This window comes from Saccopteryx leptura, chromosome 7, assembly GCF_036850995.1.
Source record: "Saccopteryx leptura isolate mSacLep1 chromosome 7, mSacLep1_pri_phased_curated, whole genome shotgun sequence".
Taxonomy (NCBI): domain Eukaryota; kingdom Metazoa; phylum Chordata; class Mammalia; order Chiroptera; family Emballonuridae; genus Saccopteryx; species Saccopteryx leptura.
In genome coordinates, this window is record NC_089509.1 from 50,453,249 (window position 1) to 50,466,631 (window position 13,383).

Consider the following 13,383-nt stretch of genomic DNA (forward strand, 5'->3'; position numbering starts at 1 on the left):
AGTCTGGAGTGCAAACCTTCACTACAAATATTATTAGTGATCTTCACTGTGTCATTTAACACTATGTTCAATTCAGAGGAAACTTTCTGTGCAACTAAATGCTACTAGTGAGTCATACCGTGTAGGTAATATTTCTGGATGCACAACATCCTTTATTTTTGCAGCTGTCACTGAGTGATGTCCAGTCATGCTCATAGCACTATCCATACACAGTCCGACACTGTATTTTCCCCAGTCTAAGCCCTCCTCTTGAAAGTGCTCTTTAAGAGCATTAAATATCTCTGAACTAGTGGTCTGACCAGGTAGATCAAGATAACAGAATAGTTCTTCCCCAAAGCCTTTTTTATCAATATAACTCACATCACTTGATTCATCAAGTTGAATGGCAAAAGATTTCGATTTCTTTATCCCCTCTATAATTTGCTTTTTAATATCACTGGCCATATCAACATTTTTTCTCTGAATGGTACTGTCTGAAAGTGGCATATCTCAAGTTTTTGTGTGGCTTGAGGACCCAAAATGTTCAAGTCATATCTAAGATGTAAAGCTTTACTAATTCTTCACCATATTGAATGGTTTTTCATTTTCAATATTCAAAGGGCAGCTAAATAGGAAGCTCAAAGCAGCAATTTGTCACATCATCATTTTCTTCATTTGACTTTTCTGACTTTGAGTTGGTTGTGTAATCTTTCAAAAAAAAATCCTGTGGCTTTTCAATAAGATTGCTATGCTTCAAATGCAAATGATGAGTAAGTATGGAAAGTTTCATGACATCATTTGACAGAATTTCAGAACATACTACATACAAGGGCTGAGGCAATAATTCCCTACCAGATACTATAGTGAAAGCAAGTTTTAAATACTCCTTATTGTACTGCCCAACAAAATTCCTTTTCTTTTTTTTTGTTTTTTTTTGTTTCTGTTGCACCTTCTAAATTATGAATGCCTATTTTTTTTCACTGTTTCTTTTAGATTTGAAGTACTAGTTCTTGGTTTACTTTAAAGTCATCACTACTTTTCTTTTGACTATTATTTTTGATTTTGAAGCAAAACATTTTGTGGAGTTTAAAATTTACAGCACAATGACACTAAAACACATAACTTGTTTGCAAACAATATAGACGCATTTCAAACAGGTGAGTACATGCATGGCTCTTTGTGCAAGCATATAAAAATGTATACTACTGAGACAGGGAGGAGGCTGGAAACAAAAGTATGCAAGAGATAGTTTTATCACAGTGCACATGATAGTATAAGCTGGAACTTGGTTTCCAAATACCACATGTACAATGCATTGAATACTATATAAGTTTGGGTGCTTTTTGTCTATTGCGCATAATTTGTAAATGCTATGCATGGTACAAAAGGTTGTTCAAATGAGTATACAAGTTCCTAAGATATCTAAGACAACCTCAATAGTATTCTTCTCAATGATACAGGCTGGTAAGTGGCAATTACCCTGAGCATAAGTGAATTTGACTAGATCACTGGGTCTATAATCTTCATATAACAACAGAGTGGTTCATTCTTTTGTGAAACAGCACAAAACTTCTGGTGGACTGTCACTAGTCTATGAATCGGCAGTTGAAAACGTTGCTTTAGTGTTTAAAAATCCTCAGAAGAGTAGTATCAGGACGATTTGATTTACACTGATCAAATCAAAGGTCTATGTAACAAGTACTTACATTTCCTTAAAGGTTAATTTTAAAAGACAACAAAAAAAATAATTTTAAAATACTAGAGTTGAAAGAGACATTTGGAAATTTATTTACAAAACATTACTCTAGGCCCTGGCCGGTTGGCTCAGTGGTAGAGCGTCGGCCTGGCGTGCAGAAGTCCCGGGTTCGATTCCCGGCCAGGGCACACAGGAGAAGTGCCCATTTGCTTCTCCACCCCTCCCCCTCTCCTTCCTCTCTGTCTCTCTCTTCCCCTCCCGCAGCCAAGGCTCCATTGGAGCAAAGATGGCCCGGGCGCTGGGGATGGCTCCTTGGCCTCTGCCCCAGGCACTAGAGTGGCTCTGGTCGCAACAGAGCGACGCCCCGGAGGGGCAGAGCATCGCCCCCTGGTGGGCAGAGCGTCACCCCTGGTGGGCGAGCCGGTGGATCCTGGTCAGGCGCATGTGGGAGTCTGTCTGACTGTCTCTCCCCGTTTCCAGCTTCAGAAAAATATATTAAAAAAAACAAAAACAAAAAACCTTACTCTACTGAGGAGAAACTCGAGCCATAAAGAAATTCAATGGCTTGTTCCAGGTAGATGATGAAGAAGACAGTGAGATAAATAACAATGACGAGAATTTAATAGACTTATTATGAGAATCCAAGATTGTCTCTCAAGCCAGGCTAGGGCTTCTGCCATAATAGACTTCCTTTCCATTCTTCTCTAGTCATGTCAGAAAACGTGCGCGTCTGCGCGCGTGTGCACACACGCACACACATGCACACACACACTTTTACAACCTATTATACCCTTGTAAGGTTTTTACATTTCTTTTCCTGATGCAACAAGTGCTTTCATTTCATCAACCCTACAATACTTTAGAATAGCATATAACCAAGTCTTACTACTGATGATCCCTTACCTATACCATTTTTTAAATGCCCAAAGGTGAGTGCCTAAGTCAGTAGTACATCTTGAATGTAAAAAGGCAAGATGAATCAGGAGAAGGCAGAGCTCAGGATCAAGCTTAAAGGACTGAGGATGGTGGTAACCATGGTTCGGTGAGGTCACAGTAACCAAGATGAAGAGGTGTCTAGGGGCATGGTAGGAAAATCCTAAACATTTACAGGTTAACTGAAGTTTGGCCCTCTACCAGAGTGAAGTAGCAATCATGAGAACAAACTAGGATCAGCTCAGTTCATCTTAGCAAGGGAGTCATAGCTGCAGAGCAGGCATTATTCTAGTGACCCCACTGTGGTTCCAAAGTCAGGTCTGCTCTCTGCTCTGGCCTCTGTTAATATATGCTGGCTAGCAGCAAAAGGCATGTCTCCCCCATGAGATCCCAAATATCACAGTGGTAGGAAACAAAATAAATTTCATTCTATGAGAACTTCTAAAGAAAGACTCCTAACACATTTTTAACGATATTTTATTAACTCAGTATGTACTTCAGAGAGCACAGCTTTTCTATACACTATGTAGTACAAAAAAAAAGAAATTCACTCATTTCAAAATTCACCTTTTTTTAAAATAGTACCGTTCTTTAAAATTTAACTTTATAATGGCTCAGAGGATTTTTGTGCACATTAAATGAGTAATGTGCTTAAAACACTGTCTGAAACATTAGTAAGTGCCACATAAGCACTAATCATCACTTTCTCTATTGTGATATGAACCTTTGAAAATTTGATGAAAACTAAAATGACAAAGTTTATCTTATATCTGTGAAAGCCTTAAAAGGGAAAGGAGATTATATGTTATACAGTGCTGGTACATTTCTCTACTGAATGAAACAAGTCATATTTTTGGAAGTACAGACAGCTGTATCCCATATATCAAACTGAAAATGTCATGGCAACCACTGTTCCTAGGCAATTGTAGAATTATGTGTGTGGTCCACTTTCTATATAATAAATAAAGCGGAAAAGTAGAGAGGGAAATCAAATGTTATATAGAGAAAAAACTAAAGAGAGCTATTTTTTAAAGATTACAAATATAATACTCTATTGCAACCACCCTAATAACTCTGTATAAAACTAGAAAACTCATTAAATGAAACTAAGATCACATATATGCTAGCACATTTCATAAACATTAAACCATCTATCATCTGCTTGTAAACCACAGTAAATATTAAAAGATAAAATTGGGTAAAAGATGAGTAACGTCAAAATTTTTTCTAAAACAATTAAATCAGTCATCAAAAAAGTAACATTCCAAGTATTAAATTTCACTTGCATAATAATTGATGGCAAAAGTATTTCAATTTCTCAATATTTGAGTGTTTGTCTGCAATAGAATGCAAAATGAGACCAAGTGAAAAACCCAATCAAATTAATTCCTTACTGTGTTTCCTGCCAAAGCTAACACCCTAAAAAAAAAAAAAAAGTACCATATTAGTAGCCTGGGAAAAGCTGCTTTCTATTATAGATACACATAACTCTAAGTGTGCTGTACCAAATGTGCAAAACTGAAGAATTCGCTCAAAGGTTCTGTGAATTCTAAGGGTCAAGATTACATACAGCTTCTGTCCAACATTCTTCCTTTTCTTCAAATCTAAAATAGTGTTAAAAGGCTAATTGTCAATAATACCAGGACACCCTTTGGACACTGATCTTATTAAGTCCACATTTCACAGACACTTGGTTAGTGGATATTGTGTAGAAACTGGGTTTCTGAACTTAGTTTCAATTCTAGAATTCTAAGTCATTTTCAATTCTAGTCAATGTCACGTGTCTGACTTCTGTCATGTGTGAGATAAATAACAATCTTTGTAAATAAACATATGCATATAATCTTATTGTAAATAACTATATACATTTCATACAATAGTTCATGTAAATAACAGCATGAGCCAACTAGGACATTTGTGTTGACACAAATGGCATTCCAAATCTTTAGGCAAAATTCTATTCACATAATGTTCAAAAAGTACCAACAAAAACTGCCTAAAAAATTCTAGTTGGATAGTTTTCCTCTCCAAATGATCATTTGTAACAAGTGAACTTGACTCAGAGGAACCGCTAAGTTAAAGCCAGCCTGATCATTTCTGGTGAAGATGGTATATTCTCCTTGATAAGGAAAATGACACAAGGTTTGAAATCATGTAAAATAAAATGTAGAAAAATTTAGGGACATGAAAAGAACACTGTAGCAATGACAGTAATCTATGTAGTCTTTAAAATATATTCTTTAGGGGGATAAAATAATTTTAGATGCAGTAATGTTTCAAAAAAAGGTTAGGATAAATTATTTTACTAACGTGGATCTTCATTGAATTCTCATTGGAAACTGCACAATTGGTTGCCAGATTTAGCTCAGAAAATCAACAGCCTTTCATGTGAATAGTTTCAGTTGATTTATTTTCAGTTTAAGCTCCCAAATCACTATTCAAATAATTGGCGAGCATTAAAACATACCTTAGAAGAATGAAGCAAATTATTAAATACAGACATCCAGAAAGTATAAAATAGATGTTGTTGACAGAATTTTTTCCATGCTGCAGATAGACTGATTTATCCATAAGCCTAAGGCAAACATCATACCAAAGACTATTTAAAAAGAACACTAAAATGAAATAAAACTCAAAATGAATAAAACTGTGCTAATTAGAAATCACGTTGTTATGCATCACTGTTATTTATCTCTCTAGCTCTATTTTTGGTACTTCATCCATAGAGATGAGCATTTTCTATTTCTAGTATAATGTAACTATTTCCAGTATTTTTTTCTGCTTTATTAAAGGATGCTTTGGGGGAAAAAATTAGAAAAATCAGAATGCTGTAGTTCTGTTAAACAGCGCACCCTTGTGGTTTACTTCCTAAACCATAAAAATTACAGAATAAGAATGTATCTAATATGCTCCACGGACTTAATTACATTGTTCAAATAGATATAAAATGTCTACAGTGATAATAACTATCTTTGTTTTTAAATTTAAGATAAGAAAACAGTAAAAATAAGTAAAATTCACCCATAAACTTATAGCTCTGTGAAATTTTCTGAATCTTTATATCTGGCTATATAAACAACTTTAATTCAGGAATTAATTTCATTTATATGTACTATGTAATATATACTACATTTCAATACAACATTGCAAAATTCTGCATTTTCTGTAAAACCTTAAGAAAAATACTACCTAGAATTACCTGGACCAATTACTACAAAGAAAATGGAAGCAATTTTTAAGCTATCCATGTACTTCTGAAAATTTACCACATATACACATAAAATACAAAAATGTAATGATATTCTGTGTGACAGAAATTCTCACTGTACATACTATATGCAGCTGTGTAAAAGCTTTAGAAGTTTACTAATCAATTCTCCTGAATGCCCACTATGTTACGTAATTTTGGTGGGGAACACAATTCCTGCCCTCTAGTTGGGGAGAGGAAAGAAAGAAAACTAACAAAGTTAAAAGCTTTAAACACAACACAAAATAAACATTTATCTTTACAGGATGGGGTATTTACCCCATATCATTTTATATATATGTGTGTGTGTGTGTGTATCAATGAAATGTTGTACAGCCTTTGAAAAGGTTAAGTCCTTTATGTACTAATAAGTATGTATTAAAAGGTGAGTTATATATAGCATAGTGCATATAGTATAGGACTACCTGAAAAAAATATGTTGCATGAATATCGGCTCGGATATGCATAGATTATGTCTGGAAAGATAAATGAGAAGCTGTTAGTAATAATTGCCTCTGGGCAGAAGAATTTGGCTAGGAGAAAGACAGAAAAGGAGAATCGCATTGTATTTTCCTTTTTATCTTTAGAAATATGCATCATATAAACATAATACGTCCACATGTTCATAAATTAATACCAAGACACAAGAGAGACAAATCCAGAGAAAGTAACATCACTCTGTGTTGGAGTCTTTAGAAAATTCTCCATGAAGCAGATAAAAGAATAGGTGAGATTTAAACAGGTGAGTAGAAATGAAAAGGTGGAACTTGAGGACATTCCATTCAGAAAGGACAGGAAACAGGATTTGCATGAGCAACAAGTCATATCTTCTGGTTAGAGTTACAAGCATAGTGAAAATAATTAGAAATTAAAGTTTAAAAATAAAATTGTGCTTATGTACAATAACAGACAACATCAACAAAATGAAAAGGCAACCTACGGACAAGGAGAAAATATTTGTAAATCATCAATTAGATAAATGGTTAGTATCCAAAATACATTTAAAAACGCATGCAATTCAATAGAAACACACAAACAAATAATGCAATTTTAAAAAAAGGGGCAAGGGATGGAAGTGAAAATTTTCAAAGAGGATATACAAATGTCCAACAGGTACATAAAAATATGCTCAATGTCATTAATCATGAGGTAAATGCAAATCAAAACACCACAATGAGACACCACCTTGCACCTGTTAGTTTGGCTATCATCAAAAGCAGTTATGGGATATAAAGTACAGCATGGGGAATATCTTCAGTAATACTGTAATAGCTGTGTATGGTGTCAGGTGGGCACTAAGTTTACTGAGGTGATCATTCTGTAAGTCATATAAATGTCTAATCACTACACTGTACACCTGAAATTAATATAATATTAAATGTCATCTGCAATTTTAAATCTTTTAAAACTATTTCTAAAAAAGAAGATAGGTAAGTGCTGTCAAGGTTGTGGCAAAAAAGGTAGTCCTTGTGATTATTGGGACAATTTAAATTGGTACAGTCACTGTAGAAAACAGTATGGAAGTTCCTCAAATAATTAAAATTAGAACTACAATATGATCCAGCAATCCCAAAATCTGGATATGTATGCAAAGGAAATAAAAACAGTGCACTGAAGTGATGCCTGCACTTCCATGTTTAATGCAGCATTATTCACAGTAGCTAAGACATGGAAAACAACCTAATGTACATGTATGGTAATGCATAAAGAAGATGGGATAAATATAAATACATATACAATAGAATATTATTTGGCAATGAGAATGAAAGAAATCCTGCTTTTTTTGTGACAACATGGATGGAGCTTGAGGGCAATATAAAATGAGATAAGCCAGACAGAGAGACAAATACTACATTCCATATATCACTTTTATGTGGAATCTAAAAAAGTCAAGCCCATACAAACAGAGTGGAAAAGGTTGCCAGGGGGGTGGAGAAATAAGGAGGGGGTGGTATAGTGGGACAAACTTTCAGCTGTAAGATTTTTAAGGTCTGAGAACTAATGTAAAGCATGGTGCTAACAGTGATAACATTGTTACATAAGTGAAATTTGCTAAAACAGTAGAGCTTAAATACTTTTAGAAAGAGAGAGAGAGAAATATGAGAGGTGATAGATGTGTTAACTAGACTGTGGCAATTCTTTCACAATGTATACATATTTCAAATCACTACCATGTACATATCTTACAATTTTATTTGATGATTCTCTTTCAATAAAGCTGAAAAGAAGAGAAGATAAAGAATGAATGAATGAATGAATGAGAGGAAGGATGAAAGGAAGGAAGGGAGGGAGGAAGGGAGGGAGGGAGGAAAATATAATCTTCCCTCCAAAATTGTGATCAGTTTGTAGAGGACCTTGAATGCCCAGAAAGTAACAGCTGGCTATCCTAAGTCTCTGAAGTTGGAAGTGTTAATTACAAATATAAATGTAGCAACTTGCCAAATTCTTTTTATTATGGAGACAAGAAATGGGGAGACAAGTTAAGTACTGATCTTCTTACTCTCTGCCTTGGTGAGAGATTGAAAATAAGGGACAAGGAGACATGAGGAGAGACTGAATGAAGGATTGCTCGCTCACTAATTGGATGTTAAAACTAAAAGAAATAAACATTAAAGATGATCCTGAGGTTTTCCACATGGGAGGAAAAAAAAAGTTTGATTTGAAATATGCTGATTTCCAGGTAGTGATGAGTCAATAAGCAACTATAAATTGAAACTACAACTAAAGAAATGTTGGGATTAGAATTACAAAGATGATGTATTAGTTTCTTAGGGCTGCCATAACAAATTACCATGACTGGGTAGTTTAAAACGACAAAAATCTATTCTTTCAGTTTTAGAAGCCTGAAGTCTAAAATTAAGGTGCCAGCAGGGCCATAACCTTTGGAAACCATTAGGGGAGGATCCCCTCATGCCTCTTCCAGCTTCAGGACTCCTTGGTTTGTGGCAGAATTACTCCAATCTCTGCCTCATTGTCCCAAGGCCTTCTCCTTTCTGTCTCTGTACCTGTGTCTCCTCATCTTATCAGGAGACCAGTACTGGGTTTGGGCCCAACCTAAATCCAGGATGATCTCATCGCTAGGTCCATAACTTATTTACATCTGCAAAAATGCTTTTTTAAAATAAGTTCACATTCACAGGATACTGAGAGTTAGGACTGGGACATATCTCTTAGGGGGACACTATTCACAGCATTAGATGTTTTCTCTGAAAGAATGCAGTAAATATAGGCTAATCCATATAAAAAGATTCAGGTATACTTTCAAATTTAGGAAATGGATAAAGAAAGTAGTATAAAAAAAGTGAAAAAGAGCTGAAACATCAGAAAAGAATCAGGACAAAAGAAGAAAGAAAGTCAAGATCAAGGGGTCATATATTACATCTAATATGGTCAGGAAGTTAAATAAGTTATGAGATGTGTAGGAAGCCATGAATTCACATGAACATATGCCTGGATGTGGACACAAACAGAAACACAGCTGAATCGTTGAGAATTTTTATAATCAATAAATAAAAAATGGTTCTTCAGCTTCTCTAGGGAAAAACAAATAATCCTGGCCCTACTGAATAATACATCAAAGAACTATTCATATGGCCAGATCAAAAGAAAAATGTTAATTAGAAAATTGTGTAAAGATGTCTAGTCTGCCAAAGGCAATATACTTAAAAAAAAAAAAAAGAAAAAAAAGATTACTTAACATGGGGCCATCAACTGGTCATAAAGCAATAGAGCAATAGAGCAGAGGATGTGAATCAAAAGAAATATCTTTCAGTGAAGTCATTGGTGGTGCAGCCTAGAATCGTAAGAAGTAGACTATTAGAAAGACAACATAGACCTCTTTGGGTTCCAACCACAAAGGAAGTTTACTAGAATAGATTGTGCTAGGACGGATGGAATAAAGATTTGAGAGTAGTGGCCAAGATTTATTTCTTTATGAAGAAAACAACAGACTCTGGTAGTTAAGAGTATCATAATTTATACCCTTATAATGAAGTTTTATGGTAATTAAAAATAGAAAACAATCCTAGAAATGCTAACTTTTAAATGACTTACTATGAAAAAATGAAAAGGATTACAGTGACAAAATGAAGCCTGTGGTGACCCTGACTTGGTGTCTGCTATGTCACTTGGTTTCACTCTGTTTCTTACTCGTGCCTAGGCAAACCATTGTCTTCACATTTTGCATCTTTGAGTAGAGACTCTCTTGACTGCTGAGTGCACTCCCACACATAAGTGCTCACAAAAATTAGGGAATATTTCAAAAATGAATATGAAGTGATGAAACAAAAAGCATTTGATTTTTTTTTCATTAAACAAGAACATCAGAAAAGCAAATGACAAGTCAAAGACAGTTGTTTGATTATGCAAATGAGATGCAAAACTAACTTTTATTTCATTGGTGAAAATGCATTATACAAAAGTATGAAAGTACTGGAGTAGCTCCACGTTCCCTGATCCCCTAATTTTTGTGAGCAGTATATTTTAAAACTGAATCCAAGAATCATCTCTTCTGTAATACTACCCAACTACCAAGGACTTAACCTAGAAAACTTGTTAGTAAAACTTGTTAAATCATTTGAAAAGGTAACTATCCTTCTAATTTATAAAAAGAGATTTTATACCACAACCAGTAGATAAGAGAATCCTACCAGAAATTTTAAAAATAGCTTACTAGATGATTTTCCAAGTAATTACTGAGTTTAAGCATTTTTTATTCATTTCTATCTATTCGAGTAGCTATTTACTTTCTAAAGATAACATATGACAAATTAAAATTAAAATCAATAGTTACCTCTTTTTAAGTAAAGTAAGCACAGAAATACTCATTAGTTGTTGGGAAGAGTAAGCCTATCTGAGCACTGAGTTTACTAAACTTCCACAGGAATCAAACCCTTCACCTAGATATAAAAAAAAGTATCTCAAAACTCAAAATAAAATCCACTCTCACAGTTACTTAAAACATTTGTCTGATTAAAAGCAACAAAATACACAGCCTCATGTTCAATCACATCTACTTAAAACTTCAGTTATAGTCCACAGGAATATAGCAAGGAAAGTACAGATTTTATGGGGATAAAAAGTAGTTTTGCAAATGGATTTTCACAAAACAACATAATTCAGGAAAATCTGGGATTAAAGAGGAGCAATAATAAGAAAGCTTGGGGAAAGGTACAAGTAGAACAGTGCTTTGAACATAAAAATATCTAAAAGTAACAAATATATTTCATATAAAGATTTTTTTTTAACTATAGGGTATCTATGTTCCAGACAATCTCTGAGTAAGGTCAAGAAGATACATCTAGCTAGAAACTCATGAAAGTGACACAAAGGTTGCGTCGCTGTTAAAAAAAAAAAAATTGTTCAAAAATAAGCATTTTCATTCCTAATATATAAAAGCAAGAGCCTCTACCTGGGTCTTAATCGACCAGCACTTTAAGGTTTATGGATGATTTATTTACTTGAATGTGAAAGCTACTTAAAATTAATATATTTATTTTGTACTACATCACAGAACCGTACATTTACAGGGAATCTCTTCCCAGAATCAATCTTATTAGTAACTATTTATTCACTGTTACTATTTATAACTGTTCCTAACCTTATTAGTAGACTCTATGGAAAAAACAAGTTAGGTGAGAGAGAAATTAGAGCGTTCCGTGACCTATCCTAAAACAAAGGAAAAAACACAACAAAACAAAATTACTCACCTTGTCTGTTTCATCCACACTCCTAGATTTCAGGACACAAGACACTGGCCTCTCCTGGGTGTGAGCAAGGATCTGAGGGACGCTCTGAGACGTGGGCATGGGCGGCAACGGAGCCCGCCTCTTCTTGGGTGCATCTGATGGCAAGGTGTTTGAAGTGTACGTTTTGGAAATGGTATTGGACCTTGTAAAAGTTGGGCGATTGTTACTCACTAGAGGAGTTGCTGGAGCACTTGCAGTCTAATAAAGAATGAAAAGAAATCAAACTGTAAATTCAAGATAAAAAGCACGTACGATCAAAAAACAGATTAGAAAAATCTTGTAAAATGATAAGGAAATACTTACTTGGTCCCGCTTTTTCTTACTGCGTTGAAAAAAGCTGAAAAACCCTTTATTTTCTTTCTCCTTCATAATGTCTAAGTTCTGTGATATTTGGCAAGACTCTAAAAATAAAAAAAAAAGGTATTTGATTTTTTGTACATGGAGTTGCATGTTCATCTACAAGTTTTCTCTCAATTACTTTCCTTTGAAAATTTTAGCTACTTATAAAAGCTACTAATTATGGTGTACTAGGAACCATGCACTCTGCTAGGCACCTTATATTTTATTTAATTCTCCAAGCAACAGATATAATTAGTATTACTGTTCCCATTTCACAGCAGAGGAAATTGAAGCTTACGGAAACTAAAATACTTAACTCAGGGCCCGTAATCAAGAAATTACAGAGCTATGACAAACTCAATCCTTTGTGACTCAAAGCCTGTGTTCCATAAACAATTACTAACATTTTAACATAAAAAGCTTCTAATTAAATGAGATACGAAATTGCCTTATACAGTTTGTTTCTTTATTTTGAATTATATTTTTGTGTCAGAGCTAAAATATTTTATTCTCCAAAATATGATTTATTATAGTTACTTAGTATTTGATATATATTTCATAAGTGATATTTTTTTTAAGCCAGGGGTTCTCAACTGAAGGTGATTCCCACCCACCCCCAGAGGACATCTGACAATGTTAGAGACTATTTTGGTTGTCACACTAGGGTCAGGATGAGAAAATGTGTTACTGGTATCTGCTGGGTAGAGGCTGGTGATACTGCTCAACACACCACTATGTCCAAGCCAGCCCCTCAACAACAAAAAATCATCCCACCCCAATGTCAACAGCACCGAAATCGAAAAGCCACACTTTAATCAGAATGGCAAAGGTCAAACCTCAAGGTCGCATATGTAATACTTCATTTTCCAAAATCTATTTCCTGATGCCAACTGAAAGGGCCTACAAACAATAACAACTCCAGCAGTGCTGAGTAATCCTGGCCCAGTCTTTCTGCCACTTCCCACTAAAACAAACTCTGATTGCTTAAGGGTGGTTGATTGTTGATGCCAAAGAATATACAAGATGAGCTGGGAGTATCTAGTCATACCAGAGAAAAGCAATCAAAATCTACTGGGGTGAAATTAAACGGCCTCAGGAACCAATCTCATATGGTTTCTACTGGCAAAAGTCCAAAAAATTTGGTTATCTTAAGAATAAGTCAATAAAGTGAAACACACATTTAGTTCTATGCATTCATATTCTTACTAAAAAAGCAACTGATCCTCATGGTTCATCTTTGTGTAACAATAGGGAATCATCATTTTGAAAACTAATGAAAGAAAAGGATCACATTTTCCTGCCTTTTCTGAATGAATTCTATACATAGATAGACTAGCAGCTGACATGGGGAAATTCGTTTTAGAAATATCACAACTAATAATTAAAGGAATGTTTGCAATAGATTATGACCATCTTTCAACTCCTAATGAACTAAAATATAG

General features: G+C 34.6%; 1 protein-coding gene across 10 annotated transcripts in view; it reads right to left on the reverse strand.

The window, feature by feature from the left end:
• COBLL1 (cordon-bleu WH2 repeat protein like 1) overlaps window positions 1–13,383 on the reverse strand; it is a 183,246-nt gene that overhangs the window by 40,719 nt on the left and 129,144 nt on the right. For all 10 annotated transcript variants that reach the window (XM_066345022.1, XM_066345024.1, XM_066345017.1 and 7 more), the window contains 2 exons: window positions 11,906–12,003; window positions 11,564–11,800 (listed from right to left, as the gene is read on the reverse strand). In XM_066345022.1, the coding sequence (XP_066201119.1) occupies window positions 11,564–11,800; window positions 11,906–12,003 (335 nt within the window). The remainder of the gene's footprint in view (window positions 1–11,563; window positions 11,801–11,905; window positions 12,004–13,383) is intronic.